General features: G+C 40.2%; 1 protein-coding gene across 1 annotated transcript in view; it reads right to left on the reverse strand.

The window, feature by feature from the left end:
• The window catches only part of WDR72 (WD repeat domain 72), a 218,731-nt gene that overhangs the window by 71,640 nt on the left and 126,639 nt on the right, over positions 1–20,452 (reverse strand). Inside the window, exons 15-17 of the mRNA XM_014580591.3 lie at positions 15,029–15,849; positions 9,881–9,972; positions 2,910–2,992 (exon numbers count right to left, since the gene is read on the reverse strand). Of these exons, the coding sequence (XP_014436077.2) occupies positions 2,910–2,992; positions 9,881–9,972; positions 15,029–15,849 (996 nt within the window). The remainder of the gene's footprint in view (positions 1–2,909; positions 2,993–9,880; positions 9,973–15,028; positions 15,850–20,452) is intronic.

Below are 20,452 nucleotides of genomic sequence, written 5' to 3' on the forward strand. Positions count from 1 at the left end.
ATTCAATAAATCCAATGAGGATTATGTATATTCCATAGCCTTTAGGCCAGAAGGGACCATTATGATCAACTACTCTGAATCCCTGCATAACAAGAGGCCAAAGAATTTCTCATAGTGGTTTCTGCATCCAGCCCAATAACTTGCAGTCAAACTAGATGGAATAAATCTTCTAGACATACACTATGCTTGATCTAAAAACTCGATATGATAAGGGGTATATTTCAAGATTGGTATGGGATGGAATCCAAAAAGAGACCTTCAAAAAGTAAGCTTCCATAGTCTCATGAGAACATTCTTTAGTCTGAATTGAACTTAATGATGTGGAGGAGACATGCAATTACAACACACTCCAAACAGTAGGTGGTTAAAAGCTCATAGTGTCAAAGCAAAATATATGATAATTTAAAAAAATATGTTGGAGCAATATACATGCAGGGTGATTTGGATGATAAGCAATTTTGCCAGAAGCATAGCTGAGTACTAGCAGCCCCCCTGAGGACTGAAATGGCACCACAAACCTTGTGATGTGGTGAACCGATCTGAAAAACACTGACACACACGATTTTAAAAAAATATATAAAAATTAGTTTTTTTCTAGTTCATTTTTTTCTTTCAACAAGACACAAGATTTCCCATTCCAGTTATGGCTAATGATACTAATAACAGATATTGAGATGTTCTATAACTAATAACAGATAATAGAAATGTAGTACTGGAAGGGACCTCGAGTGATTTTTAGTCCAGTCCCTGCACAGAGGCAGGACAAAATATTATCTAGACCATCCCTGAGAGGTGTTCATCTAACTTGTGCTTAAAAACCTCCAATGACAGAAACTCCACAATCTCCCTAGGTAATTTGTTCCACTGCTTAACTATCCTTACAGTTAGGTTTTTTTCCTGATATCTAACCTAAATCTGCCTTGCTGAACTTTAAGCCCTTACTTCTTGTCCTCGCCCCAGTGGTTAAGAAAAACAATTTATCAATCTCTTTATAACTACTGTTTGTGCACTTGAAGACTGTTATCTCCTTTGGTTTTCTCATATCCAGACTAAACAAACCCAATTTTTTTCACTCTTATTGTAGGGCATGTTTTCTAGACTTTTAATCATTTGTGTTGCTCTCCTCTGTACTTTTGCCAATTTGTTCACAGCTTTCCTGGTGTGCGATGCTCAGAAATGGACACAATACTTCAGCTCAGGCCTTACTAGCGCTGAGTAGAGCAGAAGAATTGCTTCTTGTATCTTGCTTATAACACTCTTGCTAATACTTCTCCGCCTTTTTGCAACAATATTTCACTGACTTATATTTAGTTTATGATTCACTATAACCTCCAGACCCTTTTCTCCAGCTCCAGACCCTTTTCTCCAGTAATTCTTCCTGTGCAATCATTTCCCATTTTTTATTTGTGTAACTGACTACTCCTTACTAATTGCAGTGTTTTGCATTTGTCCATATTGAATTTCATCCTATTTAATTCAGACCTTTTCTCCAGTTTATCAAGATCATTTGAATTCTAATCTTGTCCTCTTCCAGGTTGACATCAGCAGCAAACTTTCTTGTATGTGCACTCTCTGTGGTGCCTCAGTGGTGGAATGTTGTACAAGTAGGCTGCCCCTCCAGCACCTGTAGCTGGAGAGGAATGAGCTGAATGATCTGTAGTCCATAAACCCCACTTATATCCAGGCCCCATACCAAAGAGGCCCTCTTGGCCTGCAATCACCTGTATCCAGAGCCTCTTGTCTTCAACTGGGGAAGAATCTCTCTTCTTAGATTGAGGACCCCACAGAGGACAAACCACAACAACCTTCCTTGGAAAAGTACATAATTCTGCTACTATCTGGAGAACTCCCTCCATAGGGACCAGGCTTCACTGAGGCTTGGCATGCATATATCCTTCACTTTGGAGTCTCTTCCACCAAGGAGTATTCTTCCTTGGTTTCCTTTCCTCGTAAGTCCCCTCACCAGGCTCCTCTCCCATCCCCCGAAGGCCTCCCTTTAGGATCTTCCTCTTTCTACATTCCAGGGACAGTTTCTCTGTTCCCAAGTCATTGGGAGTAGGTTCATTTTATTATTCCCAGTTGCTCCCCTATCTAATTATCTGCCTCCAAGCTACTCAGTTAATTAGTCCCAGGTGATCCTGAGCAGCCTTGTATCCTCTTGTAAAAGCTTGCCAGAGATCAGGTAAAATCTTGACCCCTTCAGAAGGTCTGACGGACATGACAAATGAGTCTTATGCTTACAGTAATCACCAGGACATCCCATAGCAATCTATAGTATCCACACAGAGCATTAACCTGCCTGCCACGGCACCAAGATCACACAGGCAAAAGTGCAAGTTAAATTGCCTTGTGAAGCAGGAATCCGCTCCCTTTAGGAGTGTGCTCTTGAAGGGGCTCATACTGAGTAAAGTATGGAGCCCTAACCACACATCTTTTTAACCCTAACCCATACCCACTTCTTCTCTAGCACATATGAAATTGAGCTTCCCTACGAATATAAACCATCTTGATTTTAATGTATCTAATGTATTTTAATGTAAAACATTTAAAGACTATTCGCTGGGACTTGCATCCTTTTGGTCAAATGAGCAACATTCACCAGATCAGATGTATAAGCTATGTGAATTTTAAATTGATTTCTGTTACTCGGTATCACCTAAATGAGGCTCACTAATGCCTACTTTGCCATTTCCAACCACATACTCTAAAAACCAAAATAACGCCATGATGAACACCTTGCAGTTTAACATAGAAATTCTTTCTCCAAAGCACGCACACCTAAATGGAAGACCGGATGTGATAATTTCCCCAAAGTCTATATTTATGATGTTACGTACTGATATCAACATTTCAGTAAAATATCGCTTTATAAAAACGACATTATTACAGTCAGATGCGCTATGTCCTACCTTTACTGATTGGTCTCTCCAACACAAAATGAGTTTCATCAATGAAACATTCCCAGGATCAGGGAAATGATATCCACTTTTATCTGAAAATATATATGTTCTTTATGAGTTCACAATAAAATACACATAAACAACACATATGAAATTTCAACTGGTCTTGCACTATATTTTTGTAGTGTTCAACAACATATTTGAAACAGAATCATTTTATATAATTTTTATTCATTGTATGCATAGACATGTCTGTGTAAGACATTTATATCTGTACATTAGAATTATCAGTGTGTGTGTATCTGTATAAACACACACAATACATATATATTTGAGACAGTCTGTGTGTCTGTCCATTTCTCTGCAAGTCCATTTGTTCAAGAACTCCTCCTAAATGGTAAGTGCTAGAACTACCAAATCTGATATGCAACTTCTTATCTTAACTAAAAGCAAGTCAGGGTTTGGCTATGGCCTGTACAATGGAATGTGCCTATAATTGGACTTTTTCTCATAAAATGGAAAGGGAAGCATAGGAGGCACAGTTATAGAATGATCACAGGGATGGGGTCTGGAACATCTATAACCCCATAGGGTCAGCAGGGAGCAAGAGTAGAAAAAGGGCCAGCTATCTACTATGCATTTCAGAGAGTTTGTCTGTATGTCTGTTTATCTACGTGTCTGTCTGTCCACCAGCCGGGAAACATGTATCCCTCCACCAGTTCTGCCTGCTGCAGCTGCCATGGGAAGGCACTTCTCGCCTGGCCTCAAACTAAGGATGTTAAAGAGCAGTTATTTGGCTAATTGTGTGGTCAATACAATTTGTATTGACTACACGATTAGTTGATAAGGGACTGCTCTGCAGAGCTGCATCATGGGTGGCTCCTGGAGCTGGCTCATAAGCCAAGACCGTGGAGTCCTGGCGTGCTGGCTCTGGACCACTATACCTCTGCATTTAACATGTAGTAAGAGCCAGGAAGTTCTTACTACATTTAAAATGCAGAGGTGCAGCTAGCTTCAGCAGCCTGGGCTGGCCATGGACTGGGGATGCTGCTGCAGCAGCTTCTGCTCGTGGCCAGCGTAGGCTGCTGCAAACAGGGGCTGTTTGGTGGCAGCAGCCCCTGTCTGCAGGTGGGGGGATGGGAAGCAGATCCCTGCTGGGAGGCCTGCAGACAGGGGCTGTTGCCAGAGCAGCATCCTTTACTCCCCTCCCCCCCGCTCCATTGCCTCTGATAGAAACAGTGGCGGAGGTGGGGGACAGGCAGCACTGTGGAGACAGTGCTGGGGGGGAACCGGCTTTTAAGCTGGCTCCCGATTCCTCCCTGCTTGCTGGCAGCAAGGTGGGAAAGGAAGCGAGTAGTTAAGTACTCCACTCAACTACCCGATGAGCTTATTTTTATCTGGTAGTTGAGTAGTCGACTACTCGCCTACATGTCTACCTCAAACTGCTGCTGTGAGAGACAGCTGGGGCTGTATCTCTCTCTCTGGGGCAGCCTGCATTCTGAACTCCTGAACTCTTCATCCCTAGTCCCACCTCAGAAAGATGATTTAAATGAAGGAAAACAAAAAACTTATTTTAGTTAAGGACCTGAGCAATGCTCAGTAAATCATTTAGTACATATATGAGTATTGCATAAAATTATTTATAAAGGGTTAGTTTAAGGTATCTATTAGAATTCTGTGAAATTTAATGGCTTCTTTTTTAAGAGGTTTCTCCAAACATTTTTTTTTCATTCGGTTTACCAGTGCCTAGATAAGTCTTTCCCCATTTCAGAAATGATATTGTGCACAAAGTCTCATATTTCAAAAATAAATATGTTACAAATTCCAGCAAAGAATTGACCCATAGTCATAGCTATCATATATTTGGTAAGTGAAGTGTAAACTTTCTTTGAGTATTTTAAGATGACGAGGAAAGCAGGCTTACAATTCAAATGTAAGCTTGAACTTTTAATTATGAAGAGTCTTCTGCCTCCTGCATGCTGCAAACTTCATTTACTGCAATGGAAGTTGCGATCAAAGGTTCCACCATGCTATTTCATACAAAGTGGGATGCTCCAATTATTGCTGATATTTTTTTGAATATCTGCACTCAAATCACTCACATTCTAGGCATATATGAAAGATAAAGCTACCATCTAATCAGTATAATGTACCAAATCCACAGCAGATGCAAATAATTTCTTCAATTGCAGGTTGAACCTCTCTAGTCCAGAATTCTCTTGCCCGGAAACATCTGTTGTCCAGGATGATTTTAGGTAGCCGGATATCCACTTTTCATGGGTGTGGCCAAATTTTGCATGGTCCCATAAAGTGTGTTTGCAGCCACCAGTCCTGGCTCTCGGTGTTCTGTGCTGTTATTTAGCTCTAATTTACCCCTAAATGTCCTCTAACAGCACAGTAAGCTGTGGAAGTGTTGGTAATGCTGCTAGACAATATTGACCTCCTGTAGTTCAGCAAATTCTCTGGTTCGGAACCAGTCAAGTCCTGAGGGTGCCGGATTAAAGAGGTTCAACCTGTAGTTGAGGATATGGCTCAATTTTGTGGCAAGCTAACTATATCTTCAGCAATGTTATGGGAAAAGTTTCAAAATCATGCTATGGTTCAAAGGTGGGATTTTCTTTCCTTAAAACAAATTTTATGCTTATATCATATTGGATTCTTTGGTAAAATTGAAGATGTAATCTTGCTATATAAGAACTAAAAGGCCAGTTTCTACTATACCCAAGAGGATGTCAGGTTGTCTGACCTCAAGTAGCAGCAAAGGTGAATTACTGATTTATTCTAATCATGGGTATTCGATTTGATGGAGACCAGTTTTTATGTTTGACTTAGAAGCATGTAGAAAAGTGCTTATTGTGTAGTGAGTCTAAAAAAATAATACAAATGAAGTTAACATAAAAGAAAATATGAAAAGAAATATTTTCTGATTATATTTTAAATGAGAATTCCATGAGGAGAAGAGACACTAAAATAATGTCATTCTAGCTGGAAGGCTCTACTATGGAAAGAAGAAGCTATTTTAATGTGGCTGCTGAAATGAGTTTGTTGGAGGTTATGGTAATATTTCTTTTCACATGAGAAAAGGCAGGTTGTGACACATGGGGGTGGCGGCAAAGGAAGAGGGATGATGCATTAATCAAGACTAAAGGTATGGATAAAGTTAATGATAATGGTTTCCGCAAAGGTAGAGACATGTGGAAATTCATATTTTAACTAAATTTGCTCCTTATCAGTGCTGAAATATTCAATAACTTTATAAGCATAAAAGAATAACTATCCAGCTTTTAGGGTAAACCCTCCCATCCTTTGAAGTATGTAATATACAGATAATCTCAAAATGGTCTAAAATGTGCATCTGAATTCTCAGGTGGTTTTCAGAGCAAATGCATGGTCATGAATTAGCAGAACTTTCTTGTTTAATCCATTTCTTCCTTATTTGAAATTTGACAAGCCAATGCCACTCATCAGCTGCTTATCCCAATATTTGGCTAATAAGCTTTGCAGCTTAATACATATGTTATTTAGAATAAGTGGGTTGATTCAACCTTTGAAGTAACATGACAATCCCTGAATATTAATGCTGAGTAAATGTTCTGAATCACAGTCCTAAATTGTATATAGTAGCATTACAATACTGCTGGATACTTAATATATTGTTTTATCAGAATACTTTATCATCTACATTTTTTAAAAACAGTTGGATTACTGTAGTGCAGTTTGTGGGATTTGCAGAATCTGAATCAGTTCACTGTAGTTTTCAGTTGATGACTGTGTATGTACAATTGCACTTGTACTTTGTAAGTAATTCTATAGTATATAAAAAACAAAGATTGACACAGCCTGCCATCCTGATATGTATAGAGAAAGAAATACCATGCAATGTAATTTTGCAGCATGAAAGAAACTGGCACAAGAGATTACAATGAGAAAAGCAGAGACATTAAAAATGACAAAAAAATGAGAGAAACAAAAATGAGAATATCAGTAAAATTGTTCTTTTCCATTTTAAATTGATTTTTCAATGGTTTTTCATGGGCAGGAGAATTTTGATCTTTTCCTTGTCTTTCTTATATCACTTTACTAGCTTTGTTACATAAATCATCAAAAAACTCAACTGTTAGTTAATTTTGGCTACTGTAGCTAAGGGAATGTTAAAATTATCATAGAAAAAGAAAATTCCTGCAAACTTCACTTGACACAGTAGGTGAGTTAATACAAAGAAGTTGCAATTTCAAGGAAAACTAATAGAAACATAATTGTAACATTTACAGTTACAGCTTGTTGGTTGTAGATGGGCCAAGTTCTGAAATCCTTAATCCTGAGTCAGGAAAAAATCCCATTTACTTCAGTGAGGGCTTTATTTCAATAAGGACTAAATATTTGACCCTATTTATACAGATATAAGACCAAGATGACAGTGATTAGTCACATTTTCTCCTGTGCACTGCCCCAATCTACCATATCTTTAAAAAATATTTAGTTATTTACAACAAGGTTCAAATGATAATTACCTTCTCTAATCTGAGCCTACTGAATTTCTACTGAGGATTCCCCACGCTGTGGGAAAATCTTTGAGGATGAAGAGCTAGCATAGCGGGCTCTGCAAAACCCCAGGTGTGCTGAATGGGTTGTAGCCACAATACTGCTATATTTCAGCCATCCCAGTGCAGTGTAATGACCCTCTCAGGTAGTTACCAGCCAGCACACATGAGAACTGCCATGCGCACGCCCTAAATTTCTTCAGAGACAGATCGAAACCTTTGTACCCACCCTGCATAGCAGAGGGGTAGTATCTACAGGGAAGAAGGGATAAAGTAGGTAGACATCAAACTTTGTCTTTCACTCTTGTTTTGTGCCAAAACACCAGATTTCTGGGTTGGCCCCAGACAGCGCAAAAAGCATGCAAAATGAAATCATTCTGATTCATTTGCATTCACTCATCTACTTTGTACAGCTATAAATCAGTACAGTTGGCACAAGGTATAAGGTACAAAAGAATTAGGTCTTGGGATTCTGAAGGGAAGCAATGTCTTCTTGATATCACAGCAGCTGTGTCTACACTGGCCACTTATTCCGGAAAATCAGCCGCTTTTCGGGAATAACTTGCCAGCTGTCTACACTGGCCCCTTGAATTTCCGGAAAAGCACTGACGATCTACTGTAAACTCATCAGTGCTTTTCCGCAAAAACTATGCTGCTCCCGTTCGGGCAAAAGTCCTTTTCCGGAAAACTGTTCCGGAAAAGGGCCAGTGTAGACAGCACAAATTTCTTTTCTGCAAAAAAGCCCCGATCGCGAAAATGACGATCGGGGCGTTTTGTGGAAAAGCGCGTCTATATTGGCACGGACACTTTTCCAGAAAAAGTGCTTTTCCGGTAAAGCATCCTGCCAATGTAGATGCTCTTTTTCCAGAAATACTTATAACGGAAAACTGTTCCGTTTTAAGCATTTCCGGAAAATCATGCCAGTGTAGACGTAGCCAGCATGTGTAGCAGTTATTCGCTCTTGGAAAGGCTGTGACGTCTCTACTGCTCAGATCCAGTAGTTCTAGTGTGCAGGCCTACAACAGAAGTTACCCTAGAGAGAGGGGCTCATCTGACTGAAGAGCCCAGGGTAATGTATTTCTAACCCCAAGGCAAAAATCCCTAAATCTATCATGTTACCCTTTAGTTCCCAGTTACATCCTGTACCTTCTCTTTCCCCTTCCAGGCATGCCTGCATGGGGTATTGAAGTCTCAAGGGTAAAATACATTCCTTAATTCCTGAGCAAAAGACAGAGAAAGAATGATCAATAGCAGACTGGTTGTGGACAGACGTTTAAGAGCTTATTTGACTGCCACATAGAAAAGGGTCAGGATTTAGCCTTAAAAAATTTGAATTTTAAAGTTACCCAGGATTTACTATGTAATAGAACCACATTAGGTTTGTCTGGCAATACAGGCAGACAAATAAGTCATCCATACGCTCTGGTTCTGTTCTTGAAAATTATTTGGTTGGTTTCATGTTGAAAAAACAAATATTGACTGGTTTGCAGCGCAAAATTGGTAAACTATTGCCCGAAGGATGTTAAAGTGCAGAGATTATTTTATTCCGCCCTAAGACAAACGTCTAAGAAGGGCATTATCAAAAGAGCAAGATGACTGCAGTATTACAAAGGCAACAGTTTGCTTGAAGGTTGAGGCATGTTGTTGGGCGAATGCATGATGGTGCTTAGGGAGATAGAATTTCATGGAAAAAAGTCAGCATTTGTTTCATTATGTTCACTCTTGTTTTTCACATGGATAGAAAATGCCTGAGGAAATACAACTGGATATTTTGTTTCCATGCAAAATGTATTCTTGATTCCACTATGTATTATTTTCTAGTCAACATGTTGTTTACATGCTTTTGTGATCATCACATAAGAAAAGAACAGGTCACTTCATGCTTAAACTTATCCAACTATTGTATTTGAAATTTTTTTAAGAAAAATTTAAAATCCACTGGATGAAAAGGGCAATGAGAAAACAGTATTCATATAATATGATTGTGTTTAAATATATGTAATGCATTTTATCTAATTTAATACAGGCAGTCCCCGGGTTACGTACAAGATAGGGACTGTAGGTTTGTTCTTAAGTTGAATTTGTATGTAAGTTGGAACTGGTACATATTGTAGGGGAAACTCTAGCCAAACATTTCTCCAGAGCTCAATTTTATTCTCCCACACCAAACTTCCCTCAGTCCTTTATTCTCAAACTGAGGTGTCTGCTGAGAAAAGCCGCTCCGCGTCTCCCTGGTCTGCTGCGGGGGGAGGCGCTAGCTTCACGTCTCCCTGGTCTGCTGGGGGGAAGCAGCTAGTGCGGGGTTGCCTCACCCCGTTTGTAAGTAGGGATCCGATGTAAGTCGGATCCATGTAACCCGGGGACTCCCTGTATTTAAAACAAATAAAAACAAAAATACTGTGTGTGTGTGTTAGCATGGCTGAATACTTCAGTACTTACAATTTGGTAACTCTCCATAAAGCATGGAAAATGAAGAACCGGAATTTTCCGAATTTCTCCATTTGTTACGTACAGATTCTAATTTCTGTGGACTAAAAATCAAAGAAATATTAAATCACTACAAAATGACAAAAAAATTCACAAATGTACCATTAACACTTATTCAAGTCTCTACACTTATAACAGTTACTGCATTATTATTTATTATTATTCTTAGTTTTAAAATAGGAATCGATCTTGCCAACTGTTACTAACAAGTGTGGAATCAACAACCATGAGAGGTGCTTGGAACAGTCCAATGACCAGTAGCATCTGTATGTTTCAGCCCTTTACCTACTATTTAAAACACAAACATGCCTAATCACACATATAAACAAATCCTGAAAGGTGATAAGCCATAGCAACTCCAATTAACTTCAACATGTACATTTACAAATGGAATTAGAAAATTTTCAATGACAGAAGAACTTTCATCAATTCCAAAGATATGCAGCTATTCAGATGAGACCATTCCCTAAGAATACACAGCTTTATATCAACCGTGAATACACTGTGATGTTAATATCGGATCAAATTCTGCAGTCCTTACCCAAACTATATTCCTACTGAAGTCAATCAGTAATGACTAAAGGTCTGAAATTCTGCACCAGAAACATGTTGTTCACTGTTCATTATTCTCATGTTCAAAAAATTTCAGCCATCCAAGAAGGAAGAAAAATAGTTACTCTGTGTCTCATATGACCAACCAGACAACCCAAACAACTAACAGTTCACAAACAAACTATAGCTTAAAAATATTGATCCAAACAGCGATGAGCAAGTTAAGCTAGGGAGTGGACTGTACGAGTGGCTCTCCTTCATCTCAGTGAGCCGCAAGATTGTCGTAACCAAGACAATCTCCTGGGATAAGATAGTTTTGCTAACTGAACTTGCGTACCTAGAATTTGGCTGATTCAACTGCAGCAGTGCTTTGATCAGATGCAGAGGGAGTGCACAGCTCTTACAATCAATGTGTGCAATCAGCACACATCTCACTTCACATGCCCTCGTTTTACGTGTGTCGCTTTAGTAATACCGGTAGGGAAAAAATACACAGATGGAAACCAGCAGAAACTGGAAACCCTGCACATGGACAATGGTAAATAAAATGCCTAATAGAACACCCATAGAACCCCGATAGGCCGCAGATTGCCTACCACTGATCCAAACAATTAAATGGAAATTTACAATAATAAATACATCAGAAGAAAATCTGGATCACTTCATATTCTATGACCCATTCATAGTACAGTAAAACCTGTGTTATCTGGCACGCTCAGGGATTAGGGCGTTCTGGTTATCTAAAAATTCCAGTTATCTGAGAGTCCCATCAACCTAGGAAAAACCAATGAACAATAATAGTAAAACTCAAGTTTTTAATATTGATAGTTTTGTACTGTGAGGCAGTTGGTCTTGCATTTCTATTTTGAGTTAAAGATGTTCAGTACTTCTTAAATAAAAAATTGTTAAGTCAATCATGGTAAACCAAGCCAGGCCTGTGCACCTGAAGATGTGACAGTATTGTGGCGGGTGCAATGCCGGTTAACAAAGTTTTCTGGATAACAAAAGTTTCACTGTATTTGGGCTGCAGTAGTTCCTAGGAGCCTTACTCTGTTAAGTGATATTCAAACACAGAACAAAAGATGGTCTCTAGCCCAAAGAGTATACAGTATAAATAATCTACCCTTTCTTTACCAGCGTTAGCAGAGTACCATGGAGGGTGCTCAAGTTGGCAGTTGTTGGGAGGTTTTATTCCTACGTTGATGTTCTTGAATTTGAATCCCACTGGCTCAGCACTGGATCCTTGCCCATCTTTTCCTCCAATGAAGCCATGGTAGCATGAGCATCTTGTCTGCATCAGGCAGACCATCTGTTCCTGCCCCCTTTTGTTCCCTGCCTCATTGACAGGTTCTTTCAGTGGCATGGCAAATTGGAACTGAAGTTGTATTTATTTTCCACTTGAGCATCTAGGAGGCTCAGCTGGGCTAATCATGCTACTTTTAGGGATAGGTATGGCCTTATGATTTAAATTAGACCAACTGAGCTGAATGTGCTGGTATAGTTTCACTGCGACTTGTAACTGGACAGAAGGCTGTTACTGAATGGCTCAGTCTTATTGTGGCCAGAGCTTATCCTAACCCTGAGCACAAAACTGACAGTGAGGGTACGTCTAAACTACATGGCTTCATTGACAGAGCCATGTTGATTAGTTTACTCAAAAAAGGGAAATGAAGCAGCGATTTAAATAATCGTCGCTTCATTTAAATCAAAATGGCCGCCACGCTGTGCCAATCAGCTGTTTGTCGGCACAGCGCAGCAGTCTAGACGGGGATCTGCTGACCCCAGAACCCTTTGTCGGCAGATCCTTTATGCCTCATGAAACAAGGCTTACAGGATCTGCTGATGAAAGGTTCTGGGAAAAGAAAAGTATTCCATCCCATTGTCACATCTTTAGTCTTTGCAGGAAGGGACTAGGTGAAAGCTGAATCCTAAAGCAGTGGGGAATAATTTCAGGCCCATTTGACTGTGGTCATATTTTCAGAGAGCAAAGGAAATAAGTTCCAATGGAAGGCGTGACTGCTGGGCAGAGACACAAACATAATTTTGCCTCTGTATTTGGTTAATAAAATAAGTTAATAAAAATGGGGCCAGAATCTGAGTTGTTGTAAATCAGTATCACTTCATGGAAATCAATAGAACTTTGTCAAGTTGCTCCAGCAGAAGGCCTGCCCCATTGCACCCTTTCATCTAAACCATGAATTAGTGAGTGGCATCTTTATTCCTGCCTTGCATTGCTGTGATAATGGCCACATTTCATAAGGCAGGGGCCGACTGACCCTTTAATCTCTGTTCTTAAATTTTCAAAAATAATTTCAGACAGCAAATATTTTTGAAAAGTCTTTACTATGAGTCACACAGAAAGACAACATTGTCATGACAAGGAAATATCATGTACTTTGTTTCCTTGCCTGAGCTGGAGGTTTGGTGGTATTTCTTTAAAAAAAAAAATCTAAAGAAGACTGGAGCTAATTCCAAAGGTGGTACTCCATTCCTCTCACAATGACAGCTAATTGTTGTTTTAAATGACCTTAATGCCTTGGCCTCAGCATTTGTCTAATAGTTCTACTCTACACAATTTTGATTCTGTTAAAATAATGGTTCTTGACTGTGACAGGGCATTACTTATAGTTTTACTGACGCAGGGAATACAGAAGCGTTTACATAACCTGCTCTGCTCAGATCTGTATTTATTGGGGGGGGGGGGGAGAGCAGATGGTGTGGCTGACATTGTGAGTGAAGTGTACAAAGCTTGGAAACAGTTCCTGGAGTTCAACAAGGGGGCAAAGTTCAGTTTCAAACTATAGTAGGACAGAGAGATTGTGGCAATAAAAGGAATCTTATGAGGATTATCGTCAGCATCGTAAGAGGGAAAGGCATGAATTCTTCCAGAACTCATAGGATCAACTAGCTGTTGGCAAAAATGCAAAAGGTTTTTGCAGTCACTGTTGTTTACAGTGAGTTGATTAGGATCTCTGGTGAGATACACTGGGCAGAGCTTGAGAAAGTAAAGAACATATTGCATGACACTTGATTGTGAAATGTGCTGTGTATGAGAGGCAAGGAGCAGGAGTGCAGCCTGAAAAATGGGCAGGGCTGGCTATGGTATGGCCAAGGCAGCCAGGAAATGCACTGGTTTTGCAAATGCCCTTGGGCAACCTCTATCATCATTTAAACTCTCCTTTGCTGTAATCCCTATAAAAATCTTTACAATGGTTAACCCACTGAGATACTGAGACCACAGTCTATCGTGCTGACCGATATTGTCTCACATCACCCTTGTACTCCCCCTTCGATATCCACTTATTTCTTCTTATCTCATTATACTTGTAAGCTCTCTGGGGCTGGGACTCCATCTGTGATTGACCTCTGCCTGGATTCCTAAGAATATCAAGCAAAAGCCATATTTTCCTCACCTTTGCTAGTTTGCCTCTTACCCTGTCTTTTCATGTCTAAAGCAGAAAATGTGACAATCTTTCAAATCTCAGCCCTAAGCAATATAACTAACCTGTCCTTCCAGCCCAACAAAATAAGAGACACACTGATCTTCTCTCTTTTAAAAGGGACTTTGATAGGTTTTAGTTAAGCTTTTTAAATATGAACATTCAGTTTCAACTTTAAAATATAAAACACGTTTATCAAATATAAAATTTATCTCCATTTCTCCTGTGTATTTTAATCCACAAATCCCCAACCTGTGATATGGATTTCTTAGTGTTTATGCCATGGAATTAAGCAAACTGAAGTCTCTGTATCCCAAATCCTCAACCCTGTTAGCCACTGTCTAATGCTGGACTGTGACTGGGACATGCCTGATTTGTGTGCTCCACTTGGCTTGGTCAAAGAATGTTGAACACGTTATTTTCCCCTTGATGCTATAAAAGCATTCAGCTAAGTAAAATTGTTTTGAGTAACATAAATGGAATTTGGGACAGGTTCTCAAAACACAGTGGCAGATGATGCATTCAGCATCAGGTCCCAGAAGCTGCCTTTGGGTTTTAGTCTCTTTACTTAGGCAGAGGACCTGAGCAAGGCCGTCTGTGCTTCTGATGTTTAACTTGCTTTAGTGATGGACCCACTGCCTTGTGTGACAAAGGAGTCCTGTTAGCTATGGGAAATGAAAGATAGAACTTCATAGTAGAAATCTCCCCTATCTGTAGCTGTCTGTGCTTTTATTCTGAAGGAGCCCCTTACTTTCACTTTCAATTCTGGGGAGAAAGGTCGACCTTGAGGGTAAAGGCATGGGAATTAGAGCTGAGTGATCCTAGTTGTATTCCTATACTTGACTCGGACCTTGACAAAATCTCTGTGCCTCTGGTTGCTCGTATGTTAAACTGAAAGATAATATTCACTCATTTCACATTAGAGGATAACACATAGTTCCTCCCAAATCTCTCCCTATTTCCAAAGAATATTCATGAAAATAAGCTTGAACAAGTTTGTTTTGAACTTCATTATATAATTGTCTATATTTAAGAATACAAAAGGCTGGATATTTTCATAATTTTCCTAATTTTATCAGGAAAATAACTGATAAGAAAAAGTTCTTACCTGTCACTTATGTTGGTGAATTCCAAAGGCACAGTAAATGCGCTGTTGACTAAAGATACTCTGTTCAATAAGTAGAATACAGTTTGTGATCCTTGTATGTGATCAGGATTATGGTCTAGTCCATATTTCTTTCCAATTTGTCCTTGGCCTGCAGTGCTGTACTTATTTGACAAATCTACTACTTTTCTTGAAAACAAGTTAATTGGTGTATGTTCTTCCACCAGACCACAGTGATTACGATTCCACCCTGGCAGCATTAGTGATATGTGATTTCCATTTGACACTAGTCCAAAAGAAACTGGACACTGAAGTCTGAAGATATCTAAATATCTAACACAGTGATTGTCTAATTCTTTATCTAAACCCCATGGTAAGAGACAGGACAAAAGCAGTTTAGCTGTATCTGTGGTGATTTTAACATCAATTTTTCCTGCTGGCTTCAGTCTAATCTTTTTTGAACTCTTCGTTTTTTTCCGTGTTTTGATGCCACCACTTTCCTCCAAAGACCTCGCTGCACTATTATCCTTATGGATCTTTTTTTCATAAACATTTTTTACTTGCCCATCCATTGAGAAGAGAGAGCCTGCAGTTCTATTTCTTTTTAGTATTAGTGTCCTTTTCTCTGCTGTGCTCTTGGCTCTTTTTAAAATATCATAACTGTGGAATGAATTTGATGATTTCAACCCATTGAGTTGAGATGACAGTAAAAGTTCTACAAGTTTTTCCAGATCAAATGAGAGAACATGAAAGATTATGCTGTTCCAGTTTGTCTTTACTGGCAAGATAGTAAAAAGCTGTTGCACATGGCTGGTACCAGTTTGCTGAAATAAAAAAGTTATGCATTAAACGTTAAAATTGAATCCACGGGGTTACACAAAACTTTACCTAGTTCTAAGCCTAGAATTGCCTATGGAGTCGGTCAAATTCATTCCTCATTTAACTCCACTGATTTCAACTGTACATAACTTATTAATTATGTATTCACAGCAGCGTCACTATGCACTAGACACTTTACAAATGGTAAGCACAAAAATAAATGCCTAACCCTGAGTAACTTACTAGCCAGGTAAATAGAAGCAAGGAAAAGGGCGATTGGATTAACGGGCAATTATAGGAAATGTTAGTGACACCTGTATCTTTCCATATAAGACCCTACATCAAACTTTTACCGGTTGGCCTGAAATTTTCTCTGCTGCCACAGGTTCAATTTTTTTTGCAACATTTCAGCTGTTTCCAAGAAGACACTAAGGCTGTGTCCAGACTCAGGGGTTTTTTCGGGAAAAGTAGCCTTTTTCCGAAAAAACTTCCCCTGCGTCCAGACTCAAGCCGCGTTCTTTCAAAATTAAATCGAAAGAACGTGGCTTTTCTTTCGATGGCGGTAAACCTCATTTCACGAGGAAGAACGCCTTCTTTCGAAAGTTCTTCTTTCGAAAGAAGGCGTTCTTCAATGTAAATAGGGCTTCTTCGAAAGAGAGCATCCAGACTCACTGGATGCTTTCTTTCGAAAAAGCAAGCCGCTTTTTCGAAAGTTCAACGTGCAGTCTAGACGCTCTCTTTCGAAAGAGGCTTGCAGTCTAGACATAGCCTTAGAGAAAAGTACATTTTTCCCCATGCAGAAAAATCCTTACAATCATTTTCACTGAGACGCTCTAGCAATTTTGGAGCAGGGATTAAATATTCGTCAGGGATGTGCCTTTTGCCATACACGTGAAAATCCATTCGAATGTGGCCAAGGTACAAGCCTCTGAAAATATCACAACACACATCTCATTACAGGTTTGTGAGGGTATGTCAGTCTATGTTGCGAAGTAAGCACATGCTTAACTTGGGCTCAAGCCCCTTTGCATATATGCTGCATTTGCACACAAGGACCCAAGACCCTGCAGGGCTTGAGCATGAGTCAAGCTGGGACCCAGGGCTTGAACCTTATTGTTTTGCAGTACAGACACAGCCCTGCTTCAGTCATGTCATGTCCTGGGAGTATCCCACAACTCCATAGGCCAATTTCTTTAGTTCTATCTCCCCACCTCCACCCTGCATAAAGCTTCTGAAATGTAACTTTCTTTATGCAAAAGTTCTAGGCCCACTGCTGGGCATTTGGTCCCTGCTTGACAACATGATCCCATCAGTCTGTGCTTGGGGCCCTGTGCCAGAAATAGCTATGTGAATTGTAGTGAGCAGCACCTGCCAGTGAGTCTACCATACCAGAGTATTCCTCTTCCTGCTGCTCCATCAGATACCTTTGCTGGGACAGAAAACACCACCAAAATATCTACCAGTGGCTCTGCCAGTTTCCTGACACAGCAGTGAAAACACAAGCAAAAGTTTGTCAAAAGGTGTTGCCGAGTCCAGTACTGAGAGTGCACAGACCAAAATGACAGCTTGGCATGCTGAATTGGTGGGCTATTAAAGTTTCTTGTAACATGCAGGGAGAGTAATAAAGTTTTCCCATAATTCAGCATGGTCACAGGGCTAGAGCAAGCACATTTCAGGAGGGCTTCTGGGATATGGCTGGTTTGACTCATGTCTATATGCTTCACTGTGGTCGCCAGCACCCCAGGTTCAAGAACAGGTTAGAAAAAGCCTTAATAGAGTTAAAAGCCAGTGCAGGCATTCATGATCAAGGATCCCTAACATGAGTGAGCTGACTTGAGCTCCACTAACCCTGAGCTTACATTGCAGTCTAGACATACTGTTCGGTGACTTTGATGACCTTCTACACTGAATATACTACATCCTCACACAACTCCTTTGTGCTATCCCCACAGAGCAACTCTGCATTGAGCCTTCCATAAGAAGGAGACGCAAAAACATATGCATGCTCCAAGAAAACACTTCGTGGGCACATTCCACTACCCAAGGGGTCGAAACTCAGAAAGAATTTTGTGTCTGAAAATCCTTTACCGCAAAATACCACCACAGGAGGCTAATGAGTAACAAAATGGTGGGAAATGCCAATGATCTTGGAGAACCTGATTCTTTCTTGAACTCCCCGCCCCTGGCACTGATCATGAATTAAAACAGTGATGTACTCTACATCAAGCTGGGATGGAAGACTGATAAAATGATCAAGTAAAAGTGGAGGAATGACCTTTGAAAGGCAAAAACTTCCACATTCCTTGATACGGTACTCCCCATCAAACATCCTGTACCTCCAGATAACTATTTGAGATAAGTGATAACACCAGGTCTTGGAAGATAAACAAGATAACTAGTAGCAATAATAGGCTGAAAATTCTAAAACAATAAATAGTCCTGAAGCACCTTAGAGACTAACAAAAAATGCAGATAGTGTCATGAGCTTTCGTGGGCACCACCCACTTCTTCAGATGAATGAAATTAAGGGGTCCAAGTTGCAAAATAAATAGTGAGAAAGAGAGCGGATGGTGAGGGAAAGAGAAAGAAAAAAATGGGAAAAAAATTGTTAGTGTGTCCATGCTAGGGATGTTAAATTTAGATTAATCAACTAATTGAATAGTCGATGGAATTTGCATTGACTATTCGATTAGTCAATTAGAGCACCTCCGCCTTTGAAATGTAGCAAGAGCCCCACCAGCTCTTGCTACATTTCAAAGGCAGAAGCGCACAGGGAGCACAGGACCAGCAGGGGACTTAAGCAGGAGCTGGCGCTGGGGGGGGAACCAGCTTAAAACCAATCCCCCACTGGCCCTATGCTCCCTGTTTTTCAAAGGTGGAAATGCCGCCCATTCTCCACTGCACCCCTGTCTCCCTTCCCTCATCCTCTCTCTGATAGTGGCAGCAAGGGATGAGGGAAGCAACTATTCGAGTCACTAGTCGACTAGTCACATCCCCATGTCCATGCTAAATGGAACTGATAGAGTGGGTTCTAAATACTCTTAAATACCCAGTGCTTGGCTATTTATGTCATAAGGGTTATGTCTACACTACCATCCTAGTTCGAACTAGGGTGGTTAATGTAGGCAACCGGAGTTGCAAATGAAGCCCGAGATTTGAATTTCCCGGGCTTCATTTGCATATTGCCAGGCGCCGCCATTTTTAAATGTCCGCTAGTTCGGACTCCGTGCCCGCAGCTACACGCGGCACGAACTAGGTAGTTCGGATTAGGCTTCCTATTCCGAACTATCTGTACACCTCGTTCCACGAAGAGTAACGGTAGTTCCGAATAGGAAGCCTAATCCGAACTACCTAGTTCATGCCGCGTGTAGCTGCGGGCACGGAGTCCAAACTAGCAGACATTTAAAAATGGCGATGCCCGGAAATATTCAAATGAAGCCCGGGAAATTCAAATCCCGGGCTTCATTTGCAACTCCGGTTGCCTACATTAACCACCCTACTTCGAACTAGGGTGGTAGTGTAGACATACCCTAGGTTGTTAACTCAAGTGGCATAGTCTGTGTGGCTTATCCATAGGTCTAAACCCATTGATGACTCATGTATAGATCCATGTAATAGAAATTCTGGGGGGTTTTCAGTGTGTACTTTTAAAAAAATATAGAAAAAGTCCCTACGAAACAAAACAAAATAAAGCAAAACCCTAACCTATGTTAAAAGAACATTTAGGTTGCAAAAATCAAGTGGGTGCTCATAGTTCCCCCATCCCGGATATATCTACTTTTATTGATGTAATTATCTGTAACTACATAATCATATGCTGTTCTCTCCCTGTCTCCCCATGACCTCTGTCTCTGTCATCACTTTTCCTGTCTAACATGTATCTGAAGTTACTAGAAAGGATCTTTAGAAGACTTAGGCTCTGTTATATTTAGTTTGCTGCAGAGGCCCAGCTCTATATTTCTGTCATTTTCCCAATATTGCTGAATTTGAAAAGGGCCCAGCTGTCTGCAACTCATTTGAGGCTGTGCAGAGGGTAAGGTAGAAGAGATGGTAAGACTCATAACTGGAACCACTACCTGACGGAGTGCAACACAACATCTGCCGATTTTGGACTCCTTGTGGATGCTTAGGACAGCATCTGTAGCCTAAAGCACTTTTCTTTATCTGAGTCTAATGAGAGGATTGAGATTCACATTCTCGTATGTGGCCCTTGCTCCAGTTATCCAGGCTTTTTCATCTCATTTAAATTGTCTTCCAGGTGAGAGATCTGCAGACTACCACCTGAGCACCATTCATTCATATGTTATCATATTATTGTCCCAGCACAACTCTCTCTTAACCACAATTACTGCTAATGACTAGCCAACAGAAATGGTAAGTCTTCTTTTAGAAAACTGACAGAACTGCAGATTTGGGATCAGCTATAATTACTCACAACTTTTAGCTGACCCATTAAAAGCATGACAGAAATAACCTTGCATGCTGAACCACAGGACTGTCAGCTGAAAGATATTTCTCCCAACCCTCTTTTCTCTAACTATTTTTATTTCCACAGCTTCATTCTTTACAAGATTCATTGCACTCAATTCACTGAGATCAAGTGTTTAA

Source organism: Pelodiscus sinensis, chromosome 14 (assembly GCF_049634645.1).
Source record: "Pelodiscus sinensis isolate JC-2024 chromosome 14, ASM4963464v1, whole genome shotgun sequence".
Taxonomy (NCBI): Eukaryota; Metazoa; Chordata; order Testudines; family Trionychidae; genus Pelodiscus; species Pelodiscus sinensis.